Here is a 23,448-nt window from a genome sequence, read left to right on the forward strand (position 1 = left end):
AAATTAATTTAATTTTTAATTTTGCCCCTTCTTTGTAACATTTGTTAGTTGTTACAAAATATAATATTCCCCATAAGTTTAGTCACAAAAATTTTTTGTGAGCGATTTAATTTTCAAAATATTTAGATTATTTTGAGCATGAAAAATTTTCGTATTTTAGATTCTGTTTTCAATTTATTTTATTGAGAATATTATTTAAACAATAGCTTATAATGGATTTTATTTCTTAGATAATATTATCATAGTTCATGCAATTTTATCGAGATAACCAATATTATCTCATTCCTTATCTCGATGAGCGGTTCATGATTCATGCACAAAGTTATTAATAATCTGTTTTTATCTTTATTCCGTGTCTGTGCCTTATGATTTATAATGATTATAGTGATTACATGCGGTGATAATAAAACGGTGTAAATACTATATGAATGTAGGTATGCAATTGAAATTGAATCAGAAATAAGTAATGAGTAATGACTTCAATCATTATGATGATCTCCGTGACTCAGTCCACTTACTACGACTAGTACTTAGTAATTTAGTAACTTTTAACATTTAGAAAAACTAATTTTAATTAAACACACTACACACTTTAATTCTGACCAGATTAAAGTTACACAAGTTTTGTGATTTAGTGTTTTCAGAAATTTAAATTTATAACTTTTTGATAAATAAAAAATAATCCTTAAATGCTTAAATATGTTTTTGGACAATAAAAATATTATTTTGATGTCAACTGGATCTTTTAACCCACCAACAAATATGCATTTGCGAATGTTTGGTAAAATATGTTATTATTTGTTTTTGTAGAAACCGTTAATTTATTTTTCACATAATGTTGCTTAGAAATCGCTCGAGATCACTTAAATCGTTTGGGACTTACAATTTGTGGTGGTTTGATATCACCTACTCATGATTTGTATAAAAAGAAAGATTTAGCACCGTCATTACATAGGTGTGCAATGATTGAGCAAGCCCTAGTTGCACTACCTTGGGTGAAGTTGTCTGATTGGGAAGTAAAACAAAACGGTTGGACAAGAACGAGACAAGTGCTACAATATCACCAGGTATAATGTTCATTTACCCACTTATTTCTATTTATGAATTTTAATTCATCTTTTTTTAATAATACAGAATCATCTCAATATGATAATCACTTCTAGACTAAATGGTTCAATTAAAGTAGATACTTCATTATTACCAGTCCAATTTATTGAAAATCTCAATGTCAGTGATTCAAATCAAAATACAGCAGTAAATGTGAGACTTTTGTGTGGCGCTGATTTATTGGAATCTTTTGCTGTTCCAGGTTTATGGAATGATGACGACGTAAATATATTATTATTTTTAAAGTCATTAGTAATTTATAAATTTATAAAAATTTAATTAATATATTCACAAGTAATATTTCATTTTAAAACATAACAAATAATAATAATGAATAAAAATTTTTGTCTATAGATAGAAGCTATTGTCCGAGATTATGGTCTGGTTGTTGTTAGTCGTTCGGGATCCAACCCTCATAAATTTATTTACGAATCTAATATTTTAACTAAATACATGGTAATCTAAGAAATTAATGTTAAACTATTTATTTATTAGTATTTTTTATAAGTATAAATCTACTTTTTAGGCAAACATTATTGTTGTAACTGAATGGATAACAAATGAAGTTAGCTCAACAAAAGTACGTAGAGCATTATCTCGTAATGAAAGTGTAAAATTTCTTATTAGTGAGTTGGTTGAATCTTATATCAAAGAGCATGGTCTTTATGAAACTCTAAACCAGTAAGTAATACTAAAACTAAATATTATACAAGGTGATTCTTTTTACAGTAAACACTTATTACCAAGGTTCGGGACTTTATGTATATGCATATTTTTTGTGGGAAATAGGTATGAGAAATTATATTTTATATATATTTGTTTTGTGATATAAGAATTTCAAATTTCAGAATTGTTATTGTATATTCTATAATTTTTTATTTAAGTCATAAGAAAAATTAAATTTTTGAAGAAAATGTATATATTGCTTAGGTAAAATTTTCATTTTTGACATGTTATAAAAATGTTATTTGTAGTTTGAAGAACAAATGTTTATTTGGTGTACTTTGTTTATTCCAAATTAACTTTATCTACATGATTTCGTCTACAAAAATTCTGACAAGACAAGAATTCATATTTTATTTGGTGAACACATTTTATTTATTTTATTTTCTATAATATTATTTTGTTTGCCAGTACTCTGAATATTATCGTGTCTATGCGTTAATAGATATTTTGTCGTGTCCGTGTTTGTATATGTGTTATTATTATCTTTAATTATATGTCAAAACAAAAACAATCAAAAATTAGACAGTTGAAAAGTTTCAATTTGGAATTTTCTGCAGCTGATAAAATTTTATTTTTATATTTTTTTGATTTTATTATAAATCGTTTTGACTATTTTTACTGTTTTTAAAAACTTAAAGCTATGAAAAAAAAAAAAATATTTAAAAATTCATGATTCTTTTTAAGATAATTTATTTACAGTTAAAGAATCACCAAGTGTAGCTAATGTATCCTTAATATTTGTTAAACATTAATTGTATGTTATTATTTGCTGCTAATTGATGAACAAAAACAGTAAGTACTCTAATGATGATAAATTGGATGTAGACTTAAAAAGTGCTTTGTTGTCATCCTCTCCTAGCAATAAAACTCTTAAAACATATCAAATGGATGACCAAAAACTTAATATTGATGAACCTGATAATCTACAGTGTAATGAAAAAAGAGTTATTAATTGTAAAAATTCTAAGGTAAGAAATGTAGCTGAAAGTAAAGAAAACTGCTCTAAAGTTGCCATTTTAGTATCTGAAAATGGTATTATTGAAGTTATAAGTGATATGGAAACAATGGTTTGACATTAAATTTCCATGTTTAGAACAATGTGCCAAATTTACTTATTTTTTGTAGTAATATTATAATTTTGTTGTTAATAATTGATTTTGGTTTATTCTTCCATTAATACTGTGATTTTAGATTTAATTACTTAACAAAATATTATCAAATGTATTAATTATTTTAAAAATTAATAATGTCTTTGATTAAGATAAATAGGTATTTTAGGTTTATAGCTAAACTTGCCATTTGTTATGGTTTTAACGGCATGTCCTGGTGTTTTGGCTTGTTATTAAGTTTGTCTCAATTAATAGAGGCTGAGTGAAAATAACTTTAATATTGTATTATTTCATAGTAAAACAGAATAATATTGTACATTGTATCATTATATGATTATCTTATATTGAGTATCTAAAACAAATTAAAAGGTTATTCAATATGATGTCCCAGTTTGGTAATTTCAAAATCTGGCAACCCTATAGGTAAACTTTTTTTACTTTTAAGTGTGATTAATGATTTTATAATTTTATTATACAATTGTTACATAATATTATTAGCTAACTTTTAGTTTGTGTTAAACTAGATCAGGGATGGAAAATTATATGAACACTATGTGCCAAAAATTACTTCTTTTTTTTTAGAACGTGCCATGAAAAATATTATATACATATTATATTCAGTATGTATAATAAAAATATTTTAATTTGCCATATGTGAATTAGATCTTATCTGACTTATCTATATAATAATTAATTGTGTATCAGATATCACAAAAAAATTATAGATAGAATTAAATTTATCAATAATTTATAGTCTAAAATTAGTTAAATAGGTGTTTGTAGTGATGTATTTACGGGGGGGGGGGTATCCCGGGTCCAACCACCCCCCCAAAGAAATGATTGAAAATACGGCATTGGGTGCTTGAAGTTTGATAACTACCCAAAAGAATATCTATCTCTAAATAAATAAAACAAATATAATTTCAAACCGATATATTTCATGATTCAGAATTTTAAATTAGGTTAAATATATTACAATAAGTATAATTATGTTCTATAATTTTAATTTTAAATATATAGAAAAAATAATATTGAATATTCCAAGTATTGAAATTTGACTATTTATCACTAAGAAACATACATTGTCAATTTTAAATTAAATAATTACATATTATAGTATAATTTAATCTTGTCAATTAAAAATTAATTTTTGTTTTTATTTTGAACCATTAAGTATTAACATTTTTTTTTAACCCCATAACAATTTCAATATTTGATAATCAATTTTCTAATTTTCTAATTTTTAAATATAAATTTAACCATACTAACTCAATTTTTCTAATTTAAAATTAGTAAAATTTAAAGTAGATTAAGAAAACGAGTAAAATAAATAAAAAAAACTTCCCAAATTAAAACATAAAAATACTCCACTTAAAGGATGAATATATGTATAAAAAAAAAGATATAATATGATTTTTGTTTTTAATATAATGTTTGTGACCTTTTAAATTATGTATTCAGTGTGTCATGTGAGGATTTACCCATTGCGATATCTCTTACAATAATGGAAATATCATAATTCTGGTTTTTTAGTAAGATTCACAGAGACAAGAACTACAAATATTTCATATTTTAATTTATTAATTTATTGATTTATCATAAATCTCCTAATTTTTAATATTTTTTCTAGTTTTGAGAAAAACACTGAAAGCGTTCGTTGGCTGACAGAGCACACGGTGCCACATGTTTGATACAATGATTTTATCGTATTAAATAATTTGTAATTTTTTTCAAAAATAGAAGTAATATTAAAAATTAGGAGATTAATGAAATTAAAATGTTGAAACGTCAATATTTTTGGGAGAAATGAACTCTTAAAAATGGCTATCTTCAATTTTTTTGAAAACAATTAAATAAAAAATATATTTTTAACTTGCTTACCAAAACATTAAAATAAATTAAAACATGAAATATTTGTAGTTCTCGTCTCTGTGAATCTTACTAAAAAACCAGAATTTTGATATTACCATTATTACAGGAGACATCGCAATGGGTAAATCCTCACGGGACACTCTGTATAATGTAAATATATGAATTTGTGTATAGCTGAAAGTATAAAACTTATTACCTACTGTTATATTTTATATTTATATTAAATTTTATTATATACTAAATAATTACCGGGTAATATTTATTTATACTAAAGATCATGATATGTCATAGGTTACAAACATCTTTTTTTAACGTTAAAGATATTTGTAGATTTTTAAACGCCTTGATGGTATTAAAAATGCATTATATATTATGTTATCTGAATTTTATTTATCTATTAATCGCTTGTTTTATCATTATTATAAAATTAATATTAAATCTTCAAATAAGATAGGAAATCTTGTCAATGTTATACTATATTTTTATTTAATACAATTTTAATATACTATTATATATGGTTCTTAGTTTTTAGACAAGGATGTATCTGGTGGGTATATATTAGATTCAACCTAATAAAAACATATTACTTTCACATTTAATTTTGTTAAGAAAACTTGAAAATATTTAAAAAATGTTTTTCTTTCTTTAAAACAATTCTAGATACATTTTTGCTCTTGTTTATGATTTAATATAGCTCTAAGAAAAGCATTTGTATTAATATAATAATTTAGATATTGATATAATTTTATTAATTAAAAAAAAATATAATTGTTATATTATTTATCTTGTTTTTAAGATAATTTGAAATGTATAGGATAGGAAGGATGACTATGGAAGTCTTAAATAAGTATAATAGTTATGACTTGTAATGTTTGGTTAATTTTAAATAAAATAATTTAGTATATGATTATATAAACAAGTAAATTGTAGTCAAAGTTGGGAATATTTTCAAAAATGATTGTATTAATCGTTAAAAAATAAAAAAAATGCTAGAAACAAATTGAATCTTTGAGTATTTTAACTTGTAATAATATTTAAAGACGACCTATGAAAAAAAAAATTATAAATTTGAATATATATTACGAATAATTTTATAGAATTTTTATTGAGAGTAAAATTAGGAATTATAAACTCATTTATTTTTTATTTTTTAAAACTAATCAAACGCACAATGTTTTGTTTCTTTCAAATATCAAAATTTTTCAGTGTATGTTATTTTGAGCAAATGTAAATACTTATGATAATTCTTTATCTAATTATTATGTCTGTTTTTACATACTACTATAGTACTACTAAACTAATTATAAATGTTTGCTTTTGTTTTGTAAGTTGTAGATTATGAAATTAATGTTATCGATGAAATAAAATCTCTTAAACAGCATAAATTCTTTATAAATGCTTATAATCTCTCTTTATTAATCATCAAATGTCTTCAGTATAGCCTTATGCACCCAGGCTAAGTAGTTGGCTGTTGTTGTAGGGAACTTTTCAATTAACATTAATTAATTATAAATTTTTCAAAAAGTGCCATTATTGTATTACTCTTTTTATTCACTTTTAGAATAAATGCTTTTTTTAAAACTGGTATTTATGGATTGAGTATACCTATAAGACATAAAAACTTATTATTTCTTTTATTTTTAATTTAATTCTTTTTAGTGTTTTTTTTTTTTTTTTAGATTAAACAATCAGTAAGTTATAACTTTTAAGCATGTCATTATTTGTTTCAGGTAAAAAGAAAAAGAAAACGCTATCAGTAAATCAGATACTCTGTTTAGAATTTAGTAGTCAAGCAATTGTTTTGTTGTTTACTAATTTTTTTCTATTAATTTAAATTTAAAATAGTTGCATGAATGTTAATTCCATGATTTTGCCTGTTTCTATTATTAGTGTTATGATGTATGAGTTGGTATGGTGTTTAAAATATTTTTGATATGTACTTACATTATTTGTTTTTTAATAAATTATTTTCAATGTGTTATTTTTTATTATTTTATTTTATAATATATTTGTACAGTTTATTTTATTTTATGTGTTTTACCTTAAAAATTTAAGTGTGTTTCTATTATAATTTGTAGATTTTCCCAATAATTAATTAGTGTATTCTAATAACATCATTATTTTTTAAATTTGTCTTTAAAAGTACTAGAAAATAAAAATATAAAATTTTCAATTAAAAACTGACATTAATATAAGATATTTAATTAGGTAAGTAGGTGTATCAAAATAAACACAGAATGTTAGTTGTTATTTTATTATTGTTTATTTTATAAAAGTAAAAACCTAAGCCTGGTGAAACAAGAAGGTAATGTATAAGAAGTATTTGAAAATTGAAAAAGAAAAATGGGAGTCCTCATTTATAATTGATTCATGCTGGCAAGGAGAAACCCTAAATAAATATGAGAAAGCAATTTATTACTAGCATAGTAGTATTAGTACCTGCTAAAATCAAAATAATGATTCTATGGAAAATTTATAGTGCTTATTTAAATGCCTTGAAGATTTTAAGCTCTACTATGATCTTAAGGATATAAATCTTTATTTCTACCTTCCTAAAAGAAATACCTATATATTATGATATTCCTTAAGTATCTTGGTAACTTATTATTATAATATGTTTTACATTATAATATTTAGTTTTTAAATATATTATTTAATGTATTTATCAGAAAATAAGATTAAAGAAAAGGAATTAAAAAAAAAAAAATGTAAAATGTAAGCATTATGAATTTTTAATTTTAAAGTACTTTGAAATATTTAGTTTATTTTTGTAGAATAAAATTAAAAATTTTAAGTTAAAAATTGATTCAATATTAGATCTTTTAAACAAGCACTGGTGTATAATATGTGGTTTACAAAAATAATTAAGTATACAATAATATCTATAGTTAAATTATTTAACTATTTGGGTTCATTAAATTATCTATTTGTTTTATAAAAAAAAAAATTTTTTAAATTAAATTTTTTTTTTTTTTAACTTATTGATTTTTGTTTTTTTTTTTGTTTCTTTGTATAATGTATATAATTTAAAATATAGTTAAAGTTGTCAAGAATGATTCAAGTGAAAATGTAATGTTTATAATACATTGATGATAATACATGATAAATGTTTATTTCCCTTCACCGTTATATTATATTTGTAAGACTTAACATAATATCCTAAATATTGTGCTTACAAAATTATATGATATGATATAAAATAAGATGAACAATTTTGCCTTCTTCCCCCCAAGAAAAAATATCCTATAATCGCCACTGGTAGATAAGTACATTCATATAAATATTTAGGTGGGTAGAATTTATCTATACAATTACCTAAGTGATTTTTGCGTTATGAACCATAATTCGATTTCGATAGAGTTTAAAAAATTACGTGCTTGCTGTACGATAGGTATTAAACTATGCACCAATCTATTATGAGAGCATATATTTTTTAAACGCAAATTACCCTATTATACCTCATTTATATTGTTTCTTTTACTTAAAAAATACGAAGAGATCTTTTATAATATATAAATATGCTATCACGGTGTTGAAAAACATTAAATCTCTTAAATTTAATATTATTGGATCATTAAATAAGAATTTAGATAGGTAGACACTAGACACATTTATAGCCCGGCAAATTAGCACGTTTGAACGATGGGTTTTATCTCATCATTACTTATAAATCTATATGTTACTTTTTTCTAATACCTATCATAAATCTATTCATTGTTATTTTCATTTATTTTATTTGATACATTAGGCTTGGAGAAGTGGAATGGTTGGAGCGGTTGTAATATTATCTGTATATATTCTATAAATCTCACTCACGCCGAACACTTTCCGTCCACGTGGTGTGTAAAAGGGTCGAAAAATAACAACAAACCAACCGGCCGTAGTTAACGTAAACATTTAGTGACTAAATTTTTGTTGTTTTGTAACGAAATACTATATGTAGTATACAACCTCTGCGGTAGTCATGCACTTATTGATCGCCTGACGTAGGTTAATACACAAGTAAGTACAATAATATGACTAAGGTACCTATTAAATTTATAGCCCCACGACACGGTATTATAATATGTTATAATATATCCCTGTAGCCCAATAATAATAATCGGTACCGTACGCCAGGGGTAAGTACAAAATATATTAATATATTATCTATATACACATAGGTATCATATTTATAAGCGATTCTGTCCATGGGAGTCGCGACCCTCACTAGGGCCAATAATATAGTTTGGCTGGCGTCCGTTGTCAACGCAGGTGTATTATTGTTATTATGAAATTACGCGGCGACCAGGGTTACCTACCTCGGCTACCTCAGCTAGCCGAGTGTGTTGACCGACGGTCGCAGCAGGTGCACTAATGTGCATTGTATATAGACATACGTATTTACGTATATATATATTATATATATTTAATTTTAATATCACATTATCGCATATTATTATGTACCTATGGCCAATGCCCATATAGATCTAAAAACGTATAAATGACTATAATATAGTGACTACGAGTACTAAGACTTATTATAATGTGAGTCGTGGGCGGGTAAATTGTGGTCTAGTAACGTGGGTGGGGATGGATCCGACGGAGACCCTCGATCGCTTTTATTGGATTGCTACTGGCGGTGGTAAATATACGAACGGCGCGATTAAGGGGAAGAAAAATAATAGGAAGGGTTGGAGTAGAGGTAGATAATCGTGAAGGTACCTACTTTTGGTAGGGCTTCGCGTGCAGTTCACCTTCGACGACGCTACGACCCCATAGGCCATAATGCGTATATGTGCGCTGCGCGTGTGTATGTCGTACCTACCTATTGTTTTAAGGGTCACCCAAGTCATCTAGGCGCGCACGGCAAGACTTAAACCATAAATCACCATAACGTAAACTATCACAATATTTTACTTTGTTGCGTTTACGTTGTATCGTTGTGTGGCTTCGAAAATACGCGTCCTGCCAAATTATATATAGGTTACTACTCTGATCAACGACCGCGGTGCAGCTTCTCCATGACCACGATGTCGTAGCTGCAACAATAACGAGCTGCACAGGTTAGGTACAGGAAACTTCAATGTGAATTATTTTATTTAAGTACCTATTTATGATTTAATAATTAGGTACGACATACATAGGCTCACCACATGTACCCCGCGTGGATGGTCATCGCGTGGTACCTACCTACGCCGAATATGTTTACGCTTTTGCAATAATTGCAGTTGTCTTCGGCAGAATTCGAATAGTAACCGGTTTCCAAACAATATAATATATAATATAGTCCGGGTACTAATAATAATATAGTGTGTCATATAATATCATTATTATTGTCATCGCAAGCAAAAGGTGAGTCTTTGTTTTTACTTTTTTTTATTTTAGATTTTGAGCGGAGCTAATAAATGTATTGATTCTACAATTATTTATGATTTTTTATGTATATGTGTACACAATTTATAGTAGAAAAATACTTTGATATTCAATTCAAGTTTTTTTTTTTTTTGTAATAAATTGGATCTAGTTTGTGTTTTTGGGAGGTAAAAAACTAAAAATAGAAAATTCCCAGTACCTACTTTTCATAACAATTGGGAAAAACAACATTTTTTTTACATAAAACCTGATAAAATCGATTTTCTTATTTTGTTGTTATTATTAAAAATAAAACAATCGTAGATATTTAATATTTTAAAAATATATTTTGACTCTTTGAGCTATTTATAGGCATTTGATATTTTTAAAATGTTTTCCTCAACAAATAACGAAAAAAATATTTTGCTTCGTGAAAAAGTTTAAAACCTTTATTTAAGCTTCATTATGTTATATTATTAATGCTATTTAAAAATAATAAAGATATTCATTGGCACGATTATTTGTATAATCTAAGTTTAAAATTCGTCAAGATTACAAAACTGCAATTTATGTTGTAGTTAAAAATATTTAAATTTTAAATTGTTTCGGTTTAAAATCAATATATGTTTTAATGTCTCATACACGCTAAGAAAATCTATACTCCCTTCTTTCTAATTCCAATATTCTTAGAAGTTAAATATCCCGGTTTCATACTTGACATAAGCATAGCCACATAGGCATAACTAAGAGGGAGGAGGCTTGGGTGGGCTTCAGCCCTTCCAGAATTATTGGGTAAATGTATATGCATATAAATATATTAGTATTAACTTTATTTTTGCTTACAATAAAAAAAAAAATGTAATATTTTATATAAACGAATAATCATTTAAATCAGTTGTAAACACCAATAGATACAATAAATAATAATCAAATTAAAAAAATTTGCTATAAAATATTTTTAGGAATTTACCCCCCCCCCCTAACTGAAAGGGAATAGTTACGCCTATGGACATACGATTGATTTGGGGTCTCCAAATAAAACTTAATAATAATTCCTCAATAGTAGACTTAATTTACTTTGCCTTGTTCTTAAATAAAAATTAGCGTTCTCCATTAAAATTTTAGGTAAATTACAAATCTCTATTAAGAGCTATTTGAGCGTATGCAATATACATTTAGGGGTGTGCTAAGATATCCCAAATTTGTATCTTATAAACCTTCCAATCTATCACTCTTATTTGTATTAGGACTATTAGGTACCTATTTCTTCTGTATTATGGCACTCGTTTTACATGTCAACATAGAGCCAGTAAATCAATTAACCACAAAACATTATAAACAACTTCACTCTAAATTAAACTCATTCAAACTCTAACTTTTTAATCGCCAAACTTGCATCCAACTCACTTTTTAAAAATTCCTCCATCGACTAAAATAAAAAATCGATGTTATATAAAAATAAAATAAATAATTATCAATGAGTTCTATCAGTGAGTAGCTTACGTATATCATTGTCGTGTATAATGTATCTAATTTGCTTATTATGCTTTGATTTATAGAATGTAAATATTTTTTTATAATAATAAAAAACATTAATATAAGGCTCCTCATAAATAACTTCTTTTGAAAACAAAAAATTAAAAAAAGCATATAATAAAATTTGATATTCAAGTTTGGATGAAGAATAAAAATTTTAATTAATCTGTTTTAGTTCAAAAATATTATTTATGGGGACTTAAACATTTTATGTTTATTATTATATTTTATATTCACAGTGTATTCAATACATTTAGAATTTAGATTAATGTTAAGTTATTAGTTTATCACCTAGTATTTATATCACAAATATATTTATACCGTTGTACGGCAAAGATATTCACCCAAAAGTTAAATGTATACTATTATAATAATTTAATAAATGCAATGTTTTCGGACAAATCAAACCAATTTTAATACTTATAGTAAAAATAAATTACTTTATTAGTATTTAGTAACCTACCTAATATCAAAAAAACATATTATAAAATATATTTAGTAATAACGACTGACCATATTTGCTCAGAATCGTTTTTTGTATGTGATTAATTATCATTGAATTCAAATATAACACATCATACATTACAGCGACTTCTCAGTGACGAGTTACACTCAACACCTGCTGTACGCTTTTTTTCTGTTTGTTTCAGTCGGGCATGCGACTGCAAATATTCATATAGGTATATTGGTATATATATATATATATAATATATTATACCATTGCAAGTCTGCTGCTATATCTTATTTGTTTGTAAATATTGGAGTTTTGTTTGCCGCGGTTATATTAATTATAATGCTTGTTTAAATTGATATTCAATATAACACATAACACCTCTGTTTTCTATACAACAGAGAGCATGAAATTTCTCCGTTGAACGTACAGACAGCCCTATTCAAACTCAATTCGGTTTAAGACATTTCACTTATAATGAACGGGTTTTTTTGTTCCTTTTGTCATTCTGTTATTTATGGTCGTTTCACTCCAGAATGGTATATCCATGTTTATTGTATTTAGATTTTATATACCTACGCATAGAATTTCAAATCGAAATTTAAATTAATTTAAATATCCAGCGGTAGAAAAAATGCTACGATAGTGTGGTTTTGTTGGTTTAATCAATAAAAAAAAAAAAATAGGTATTCAGAATCAAGTCGTATATGAATTAAATTCTAAGAAAAAATAACCATACTCTTAGCAAACTATTATGAAATTGACAGGGATTAAAATGTGTTTTAAATATTTAAAACATTTTAATCGATTGGTATATAAAAAAATCATTTTGATTCCTACGTTTAAACAAATAGGCATTCAATGAGTAGGTACGTCTTGAAGAGACTATTACTTGTCTATAATATATTTAATACTGCATTAAACAACTGACATATATGTGCATATTATTGAAATAGTATACCTATTGTTAATATAAAATTAAACGATGTGTATATAAAATATATATTATATGTGTAAAATTTGTGTGGTCTAGACAGTAGATATACAGAGCTTTATTTAAATTAAAAATGTACCTATTATTTATTGCTACGTAAGCTACTTGAAAATGATTATACAGAGATAATATTTTTTAATTATTAATAGGTAATACCTACTGTGAAAAAAAATGAAGCTAATGCTTGTTTACGGTTTTTATGGGTGTTGATGGTTTTTTTTTTTTTTATCAAAAATGGTGGTTGGGTTTTGTAAATTTATCGTTCATATTTTATAATTATTGCACCAAAGATTATACTTAATTTTAGTTACATACATATTTTTTAGCTCATTATTATAGTGAATTTAGTTTTCATTAAAATTATTTTTCGCACTAGAAATATTATTTGTTTTATTATTATTTATTTATTTATTGAATAAAATCTAACTACAACAATCATATTACATAACACCCAAATGTTTTTACAACTAAACAGTTTGTCACCTCCAATCCAGTGACTGTATTCTTCAGCCAGTATGTTGCTGAATAAGTCCAAATGTGTCAGGAAGTATCTAAAAAAGCATAAAATATACAAACATTTTTGATCCGATTTACAAAAACTTAAAGGTATTTGAAATAATTTTAACGATGATTAAAAATAAATTATCTGTTATCTACATATTTTACATATTATTTTATATTACTAATTAAAATTTAAAACTAAAAATTACCCATTATTCTTAATTTTTTTATTGTTTGTTGTATGGCAACATATTATGGATACAAAGGTTGAGAAACACTGACGTAGACAGCAAGTTTATAATTCAGTCATCCGAACTTTGACTAGATCACCTTTTTTTTTTTAGTTCGGGATAGACTACTAATACAAATACAGATAGAGAATTTGAAAAAATAAACTATGTTGATTATTAACACAACCATGGATATCGATAATATTTCCGTACATGGTTAAAATACGAATTGGTATATTACTAAAATTCGAGATCCACTGCAGAGGACTTGGTTTCATTGAAGATATTCAATTGTTATCAATATATGTATTTATTATATTATATACCATGATGTTGTATGAAACCGTAATTATAAATGTCTGCACCTTATTAAAGAAAACGGTATAATATTGTGATATGATGTTCAAATATATATATACTTTTTACTGTTAAAAAAAATCAAATTCTCTTCGTGGACATACCCGAAACAATATAATAGGTAATATACTATAAAGTAGTTTAAAGGTTTGTTACATGTATTTTATACGATTTGGCTGAAATAGGGTAAGACCTATGATATTGCTTATACATTGCAGTGCTTTAACCAGTGCCATTATCATTATGTTTGTAAGTGGCTTTTATACTTATATAGGTATGTGGCTATATGGCAGTCGATAAAGCGTGTTAGAGTCGCAGTAGGTATAATTTCATTTGTTTCCAAATGAACGCGATGTGTAAGAGCCTGGGTGAAAATTTCGCCGTGGGAAAATGTCTACCCGAGTTCGATACAACAATATAATATAATAGGTGTCCCATGAAGATTTATTAGTATGTGCGGTGAGAGTATATATTATACTCCACAGTCTATACATTACTATACCCTGCTTGTTTTAATTGAATTAGTAAATCTTTATGGGTTAGCATGTATAATATTTATTAAGTGTGTTCTATACACGGAAAGAGAGAGGCATATATTTTCAACTACCTAGTAATTTTTCCACTGTAAAACCTTCATCTTTTCGTTTTTTCATTTTTCGAGAATTTCTATTATATCTACTAAATCAGCGTTATCAATCACAATGATCAAAGTAGGAGATTTAAGGAAGGGTGTTAAGAGCAATTACTTCGTGATTCGCTTTTTTGGGAGTCGTACAGTATTAAAGATTTAATTAACAAAATTAAATATTGATAGATTTTAAAAATTATTAAAAATATTTCTATAAATTATTGCTGTACGCCTGTACCGTATAATAGAGTTCTACTTATTTTATGTATCTATAAATAATCAACGCGAATATGATATTATTTAAAATATTTTAATGTATAGTACGAAGAAAATTTAAGGGGATATAGGAATACGAGAACTACATTTACGACTGCAATGTGTGTATTGTCATCTGACCATTAGTTTTGTGCTATTTAGTTTCGTGAGATAGTAAATGATTACAAAGGAGATGTGGGCTAGCCGGTCGACTAACTCAAGTTTTTTAAATCAGTTTATCATTTGTGTTTCTTCTGACTGAATCCCGGGCTCTGACCTTAACAGAGCCCCATGAATGGCTCTAAAGCAGTATTTTCCAACTTCTTTTACTCTCGGAACCTTTGTAGGAGCTTGAACGTTTTGCGGAATCCCCGTATAATTATTGTAGCTTTTCTATGTTCCAATAATAATTCCAATCAAAATTATTATTAATTAATATATATTTTCCCAAATTTTTTTCGGAACCTTTGGCACCGGCTGACCTAAGGGTTCCTTAGGTTCCGCGGAACACCAGTTGGGAAATATTGCTCTAAAGTCTAAATCATATAGAGATAGAGCAAGATTGGAGTAATTATTTATTACATAAATTGGTTATGATCCAATAACTACTCTGTAAGTACATGATAATATGGACTATCAGGCACATTATCGAGGACACTGAGAAGTGCTAATATACCAGGTTTAGAGACAGGGTAGTAGTGTTGTATGATGTCTGTATGAGTAGTCTTTGGTAGTTAAATAGCTACAATCTATCTAAAGGGACTCAAAGTGCAAATACCAATGACAATGATGCATAATTTATAACTCATATTATCATATTAGTGATTATGTTTTTAAAATATTTATGCTATACCTGCCTATTATTATGTATTATGTTATTTGTTGCCTATATATTTTGCTTTAATGTTTTTTTTTAAATTTATTAAATTCTGATTTCTGTTCTGTTCCGTTCCGAACGGCTTGAACGTCATATATCATAGATAAATAAATATGTATATGTATTATTAAGTTTTTATGAATGGGCGTTAATTGTTTTGAATTGTATCTACGATTTGAAAATCGTGTTATTGTTATGTGAGCTTTATCGTTTGAGTTAAATATTGTATAATTAAGCTATATTAACGAGTATTTACTAAAATAACGTTCTTGTTTTTCGTATATAATTGTATATCTACATAAATACGAAAACACACATTCATAATATAATATATATTATAATACTGAAAGGTTGTGTGTACCTATAGTGAATTTTAAAGTTATATGTATATTGTATTTAACTATAAGATTTTGAGATTTTAATTATTATTAATATTAAATCTAGTAATAGATTAATATCTAGAAGCATTTAATATATCTACCAAAGTTACGCAATACAAATATATTACTTATAAATTGATTATTGTTTAGAATTTTTTTTTGTAGTTTTATTTTAATGATTTATTTTAGTATTTAATATGTTATTAAGTATAAATATTTGTAGGTGTAGAATAAGGGCGGTCGACTATATATTTGGTGAGTGAAGAGTGAAATAAATTATAAGAATTAGGTACCTATAGATATTTGTAAAAAAAAATGTATAAATAATATTACGTTCAAATTATATACTTACTTATTACAATATATCATATAATATTCGAATTATTTTATTACTGGATATTGTACCTATTTTTGTAATTTAGTCCATGGGCTGTTTTTTAATAAGTAGTTTATTTTTTATTTGTTTCTCATTCGGGACTTTTTTTACACTTAAAAAAATTTGATAATAATATTGTACTACGATTGCCAATAGTGGCATACTTAAGTTACTGTAATTTCATATTGGGAAATTCCGTTTAAGCACTTTAGAATATGTATACAGACAAAAACGTCGTCGCTTTAAACTTTGGTTCAATGTAATACTAACTAATTATTTCAAATTATGTTGTGTGTTAGTAAAAACAGAAGCCTGCAGGGTACGTAGGTGTACGACATTTCACAGTATAGGTATTTATACTACGTATATACAGGTATTATTATTGGATTAGAGAATCGTAAGGGTCGGTGGTGTCGTAATTAAATTTGCAAGCGTTGAAACGAGTCGCTTATACTATAGTTTTCATTATACTACAGAAACTAAGGGTACAATTTGTCAGATTACATATTACAAGCGTTCTGAATATTATTAAATAGTTTTATATAGATAACGTGCGTTAAGTGTTCTAATTAGTATTTAATATAATATGTTTAGATACAATAGCTATTAGCAAGGCATATTACGTTTAGACATTTTGAGCTCTCGCGCGGTAATTGGTCGGTGACGCGTTAACTTATTATAACGTCACGTGTTACTTAATCATGCCACTTAGTAGTATTTACTCGAATAATTGTTAAGGAAATACAATTTTCATAGAATTCGCATTTTTAGTTTAACCAAGGATATTTTTACAAATTTTAATTTTTTAAGTTTCAGAAAAAAATACTAGTTCTTTTATTTTACTTTATAAGATGTTTTGTGTAATTTTTTTAATAAATTATGCTTTTTTAAATTGATTAATTAAAAAAATTACACTATATTTTGTCAACAATTTGTATCAGTCTTAAACATTATTATATAGTTATTAAACTAGGATAAAAACCGGATGTTAATATGAAGAGAAAAACTTAAAAATTGCATTAATTTGCATTAAAATTATTATTAATTTAATAACCTATTGTTTATTGAATCTAAATAAACTTTATTTTCTATTTAAATTATTTTATTATGTATCTAATAATATTTGTCTTGATTTTGTTAATATAAATAATATTGTTTTGCTTTATAGTTCTATATCATTAGATATTGGTAAAATATGTTATTAACATTTTTTCAAATGTTATGTATTTACCTAATTTAATTAAAATATTCCACGTTGTATAAAGAAATAAAAATTGTACATAAAAGAATGATAAAAACATAAAAAACTAAAAAAGTCGACAAAAAACTATAATATAATATTTGAAAAAAAAATTAATTTAAGTTATTATACGTTTCAAAAGTGGGCAATAAGTAACAACCATTAAAAAATTCATTAAATAAAAATTAAAGATAAAACTATTCATGTCTAAGATTTTTGATAAAATAAATTTATTTGTAATAGATAACATGCGGTTAGCAATAAGTCTGTCAGTTGTGTTAATAGCGTGCATGGTGCAATCGACGTATAATTTGGATTGTGAACAAAATCAAAATGGACAGTCCATGAGTTTTTTTAAGACGAATGGCGATCTTCTGTTAACTGGTGAATAAATTGTTCAAAATAATTTAAAGTTTTCACAGGTTTTTCATTTTTGAATATAACGTGTGTTCCAGGTTTTTTTGATGTTTACGATGAGAAATGCTCGGGTCCTACTTCTACAGGTATCCATTCAATGGAAATGGTAGCCACCGTTGTGCAATTATTAAATTCAATTCATTACATTCCGGGCATTACATTGGGTATGTAAAATGAATATATCAATAAACAATATTTTAGGAAGTACCTACCTATGTATAGGTAACAATTATTATCATGGCATCATTTTCCATGTAATATGATTATAATTATGTTATAAATATATAATTTATTAATAAATAATTTAGTTGCTCGTTATGGTGAATGTTTTTTTTTTTTTTTAATTTGATTTCTGTTGTTAAATTTCCTTAATCAGCCTGAACATTGGATGTTTCCTTCAGCCATTGATACGATAAGCAATTACTCCCATACCCCCATAATAAAGATTTACTTACTACGACTTCATACAAATACGTGTATAAATACAAATATCCGGCAGACTCGGGGAACCAAATGGTTCTCATCTCAGTTAAATCTCTACAACACTAATGGTGTACGCGTTATATGTATATAATATTATGTTATTCAGTAATATTCCGTTACTTGTGGTTCAGTGTTATGATAATATATTTAGACGTTAAATCGTCGTTACTATCATGACTCAGATCAGTTCATAATCTTCCATTAATTTATAATCGTTTGGAAATTCGTCTCCCCGTTGCACTATTAATAATTACCTATGCGATATAATCTAAAATAACTGTCCCCCAAATTTAATTCCCAATGTTTGTCCGAAAGGAGATTCGGAGGTTGAATTCCATTGACTGGTAAATTAATGGACAATTAATGTAATCGTTACTGGATGATTCCGTGCACAATCGGTGAACTATATTGTATGTAAATGGTTATATATTTGTACAATTATTAATTTTTGTAATTTTAAAAAAATTGTCGATGAATATGGCAGAAGTCAATGAGGTAAAATGGTAAAATATATATATTTTTAATTTTAATCAATTCACTTTAGTATTTTACAAACGCATAAATACACATAATATACATAATTTAAATAAAATATAATAAAATACATATAATATTATGTACCTATTTTGTAGGTATCTACCTAACGTCCTTAGTTATAATTTATATAATATGGCTCTAATATAAATATATAATAAAATAACATAATTTATTAGACTATTTTATGTACATAGCTGTACAGTATACGGTAATTATTAATTGTGTATGATAAATGTTAAAGGTGGTACATTAAAAATGATTTCTTATTATAAGAGTTGACTATACATACAGCGTATAATACTAGGAAACAATAAATCGTACTCTTTTTAATTTTTTAAAGTGTGCAATATTATTAGCTTTGTGGTGTTTGAAATTCAATACACGAAATAAACAATTTAAATTCATGACAGTGGTAATTTCGAGGGAGATGATTTTGATTCCAATATTGCAGTTTTATCAAAACCACTATTCATCTATAGTTAGTAAAGTTTAATTTATAGGTATTACAGATATCCCAAGTGCACGCCTGCACAAGGTATCTAATTAGAAGATTTATTACACTCTAACCTGATTCCATACATTTAATTATTTAAAACATGTTTGTTTTAATACATTTTTATTTTTTTATCTATTTAATCAGGATTAACTTTGTACGAAGTGTGTTCATACCGAAGTTCAGACCTCCAAAAAGCGTTGATATCGTTTGTTGTCGACAAAGATTGCAATAACTCGACAATACCAATTGGTAATCATTACAATATTTGCTAGATATTATGAATCTGGAATAGATATTCATGTAGAAAAAACACTATTTTAATCAAATTAAATTGTAGCCATTTACACTACCGAAGATATACGAGCCAAAATCAGTCCGTCGATTGGTTTGGATATACCTATCATAACGGCAGGACCTATCGTTGACGTAGACGTCCATGCCGAAGCAGCCGTTAAGTTTCTAGTTGTAAATAATATCAATGTAGCGGACGTATTAGTTGCGCAGGATCTGGATGTCGCTCAACGATTTGAAAGTATAGCCAAAGACAACGAATTGTGTTTGAACAGTACAGTCTTAGCTCATAATTTCGGGTACCTAATTATATACCTACGTACAGCGAATTCGTTATTTTATTTCGTATTGTTTATAGTATATTTAATTTGGAAAATGGTTGTTTTAGGAATTTGAACGACTCCTCAGTAGTTATTGTTATGGCGAACAAGAATATTATTAAATCAATTATCGAATCGTCTTCCACCGTTCGAATAGCCCATTTCATCATAATACCACTGGATGGGCCGTTACCGCCAAAACCAGGTATTTATTTATTCAAATATTTCAAACGAAACACGTCCGCGACCAAAGCGATTTGGAGTTTGAACGATGCGTTTCGAATTGAGTTCGCGGTACCTATTCTCACTATTATTTTTACTATTATTTCAGATTTTGAGTACGGGTCGTACGTGTTTCAAGCGTATGGCAGTTGCCCGTTCGTCAACGGCAACAACGACAGCAGTAACAGCAACAACATTAGCAACAGCAGCCACAGCGGCGTTACTACCGCGGCCCCAGCAGAACAGCTGCAGGTGGTGTCCGCGCAGTTCGTGCAGACGGCCGTGGACGTGCTGCGCGCGGTGGACACGTACCTCGGGAACGTGGTCGACGACGGCGACGACGAGTGCGGCCGGAACTCGTCCACGGCACAGTGCGGCGAGGCGGCGGCAAACCGATCGGCCGCGAGTTATTACGACGTAGAGACGGTGGGCCGGGTGCTGGACAGGCTGCTGTTGCTGGACGGCAGCGGTGGCGAGTACAACGTGACGTTGGTGCACGTGACCGAGTACGGCGGCAGCGGCCAAACGGTCGGTGGTTACGCGCAGGACTCGAACGGCACGCGCCGGCTGTGGCTGCAGCGGGACGGCGGCGGCGGTCAGCTGACGTATCTGGGCAAGTGCAGCGAGACGGACGGGCCGTGTCCAACGTGCCGGGTGCGGCCGACCGCGGCACCGCCCGCGTCCCCGTCGTACGGACCGCTGCTGGTGACGTGGAAGGAGGACGTGTGGATAGCGTCCGCGCTGACCGTGTCGGCGGTGGGCGCCACGTGCGCCGCGTGCATAGCGTCGTTCATACTGGTGCGGGTCTGCAAGAAGGACGTGATGGAGGGCAACCCGACGTTCACGCTCGTGCTGGTCGCCGGCACGCTGCTCATGTACGCCAGCGCCGTGCCGTTCGCGGTGCGCGACACCGCCGCCGGTTGGCCGCGGCACGCCGTGTGCTACGCCAAGCTGTTCGGCTCGTCGGGCAGCTGCGCTTTCGTGTTTTCCGCCATGCTGGCTCGGGGCATGATGATCGCCGCGTGCGACTGCGACTCGAGCTTCATGAGCCACGTGAACGGTTACCTGCAGACGTCACTGTTCGCGTTCACCGTGGGCGTGCAGCTGGCGCTCATGGTTCAGTTCGCGGCCATACACGCCGCCGTCGCGCCGTCGTCCGACCTGTGTCGGGTGTTCGTCGACGGTCCACTGTTCCTGGGCACGATGTCCTACGACGCGCTGCTGCTGGTGCTCCTGTGCATCACGTCGCCGTTCGTGTTCCGGTCGAAGCGCAACTACCGGGAGGGCGCGTGCTTCGCCATCGCCACTTACCTGGTGTCCGCCGTCTGGCTGTGCTGGGCGACGTCGTACGCGGTGCTTCCCAGACGGTGGTCCGACATGTGCGTGATGGTCGGCCTGACGGCAACCGCGACCGTGGTCGTGGTCACCGTGTTCATACCACGCACGTACATGATGATGTTCGGCATTGTCCGCGAACAGATCACCAGCTCGCTGCCGTCGCTCGGTTACGGTCACGGTGGCGGCGGCGCTAGCGTCACCGACGTCAACTACCGGAGCACGCAGGCCCTGTACGATTCGGTTCACGTGGCCGCCCCCAAGTGCCAGTCGTCCAGTTTCAAAGGCCAGTCCAACCCGAACTACTACTCGCCGGCCGGGTCGCATATACACTCGATCCCGAGAAGCCGGCCACTGACTCCGGTCGACGAGTACGACACACCTCCGTCCATCGACCACAGGATGACCAGATTCTAATACACCAAGTCATTATCGATCCCGATAAATAGGTCTTAAATAACGTGTGACGACACCGTGACTTGACCACGACCCAGTACCGTCAAACGGTGTAATAGTATTATTATAAATGGCTCAAATAACAGTTTAATAGTCCGTTACAATCAAATATTTAACCGAACTTTGGTATAAGGTTCAGAGATCTTTTTAGTTCTTGATTAAGCTCATTCTCTCTAGATGAATAAATAAATCTGTACAAATAAAATAGATGTCGATGGGTGTTATTCTTTCCATTCGAGCTTTGTCCTTGTATCTTATAGTTTATGTAATATAATATTATTTATTGTATTACTTGTATACCTATAGGCTATAGACTGTAAATATTTGCTTAATTATAACAATAAAAAATGTAATTATTTAATGTTTATAATGTTTATAAAATATTTAATTTGTATCTACTTATTAATAGATAATGTAATTTATATACATTTTTACTCAATATATATAAAGATGAAGAAAAAAAATTAATCACCGAGATTTACGATAATTCTACGTAATTGCGCATTAAAAACTTTGAAATATTTTATTAGAACTATTCTTAGTCAATACCCTATTTCTCGATTTAACATGACTCCCTGCATCCATATTATCAGATAATAAACTTTGTATTGTATACTTCGTACCTATATCTACTATATTATATGCAGTTTATTAATTAGCCAGACAATAGACAATTTGTAAGTATTTAAAAAAATTATTATTATTGTTATTTTTTAAGTTTTATTTAATTATTAGAAAAACAGTTTATAGTTTATACTGACTGTTGGATATTGGAGTTCTGAGTATCTACTGATTAACCCGAAGTATAGAATAGTATTAGTATTTAGTATAACTGTACATGCTGTATAATATGCGTATATGTATTATATAAAATATAATTTATTTAAATAATATTTTATCATCATATAGTTTTTGTAA

General features: G+C 28.9%; 2 protein-coding genes across 5 annotated transcripts; both read left to right on the forward strand.

Annotated features, from left to right (window-relative positions):
• The first annotated feature begins 343 nt into the window (after positions 1 to 343).
• Positions 344 to 6,795, forward strand: LOC113557225 (nicotinamide/nicotinic acid mononucleotide adenylyltransferase 1). 3 transcript variants are annotated; one of them, XM_026962627.1, is made up of 7 exons: positions 346 to 781; positions 847 to 1,067; positions 1,135 to 1,329; positions 1,462 to 1,563; positions 1,634 to 1,788; positions 2,627 to 2,801; positions 6,545 to 6,795. In XM_026962627.1, exons 1-7 carry the CDS (start codon positions 700 to 702, stop codon positions 6,572 to 6,574), a joined length of 960 nt encoding a protein of 319 aa, XP_026818428.1. In that variant the 5' UTR covers positions 346 to 699; the 3' UTR covers positions 6,575 to 6,795. The 3 variants fall into 3 exon arrangements, with proteins under 3 accessions (XP_026818420.1, XP_026818428.1, XP_026818438.1); XM_026962619.1 differs by lacking the exon at positions 6,545 to 6,795 and having other exon boundaries at positions 344 to 781; positions 2,627 to 3,922; XM_026962637.1 differs by lacking the exon at positions 2,627 to 2,801 and having other exon boundaries at positions 353 to 781.
• Positions 6,796 to 9,556: 2,761 nt separating this feature from the next.
• LOC113561083 lies at positions 9,557 to 22,897 on the forward strand. Of its 2 annotated transcripts, XM_026967292.1 has the most exons (8): positions 9,557 to 9,859; positions 9,926 to 10,148; positions 18,217 to 18,357; positions 18,429 to 18,554; positions 20,051 to 20,155; positions 20,244 to 20,496; positions 20,586 to 20,722; positions 20,849 to 22,897. In XM_026967292.1, exons 3-8 carry the CDS (start codon positions 18,222 to 18,224, stop codon positions 22,489 to 22,491), a joined length of 2,400 nt encoding a protein of 799 aa, XP_026823093.1. In that variant the 5' UTR covers positions 9,557 to 9,859; positions 9,926 to 10,148; positions 18,217 to 18,221; the 3' UTR covers positions 22,492 to 22,897. The 2 variants fall into 2 exon arrangements, with proteins under 2 accessions (XP_026823093.1, XP_026823094.1); XM_026967293.1 differs by having other exon boundaries at positions 9,557 to 10,148.
• The last annotated feature ends 551 nt before the right edge of the window (positions 22,898 to 23,448 follow it).

This window comes from Rhopalosiphum maidis, chromosome 1, assembly GCF_003676215.2.
Source record: "Rhopalosiphum maidis isolate BTI-1 chromosome 1, ASM367621v3, whole genome shotgun sequence".
Classification (NCBI taxonomy): domain Eukaryota; kingdom Metazoa; phylum Arthropoda; class Insecta; order Hemiptera; family Aphididae; genus Rhopalosiphum; species Rhopalosiphum maidis.

What these genes read in the sequence shown, in the direction of transcription:
- LOC113557225 (XM_026962619.1), top strand. Translation starts at nt 700, where the DNA reads ATGTTTTTGGACAATAAAAATATTATTTTGATGTCAACTGGATCTTTT. An exon ending in AAGTGCTACAATATCACCAG is followed by an intron (nt 1,068 to 1,134) that starts GTATAATGTTCA and finishes TTAATAATACAG; the next exon opens with AATCATCTCAATATGATAAT. An exon ending in CTTTATGAAACTCTAAACCA is followed by an intron (nt 1,789 to 2,626) that starts GTAAGTAATACT and finishes GAACAAAAACAG; the next exon opens with TAAGTACTCTAATGATGATA.
- LOC113561083 (XM_026967293.1), top strand. Translation starts at nt 18,222, where the DNA reads ATGCGGTTAGCAATAAGTCTGTCAGTTGTGTTAATAGCGTGCATGGTG. An exon ending in TGGCGATCTTCTGTTAACTG is followed by an intron (nt 18,358 to 18,428) that starts GTGAATAAATTG and finishes CGTGTGTTCCAG; the next exon opens with GTTTTTTTGATGTTTACGAT. An exon ending in CATTCCGGGCATTACATTGG is followed by an intron (nt 18,555 to 20,050) that starts GTATGTAAAATG and finishes CTATTTAATCAG; the next exon opens with GATTAACTTTGTACGAAGTG.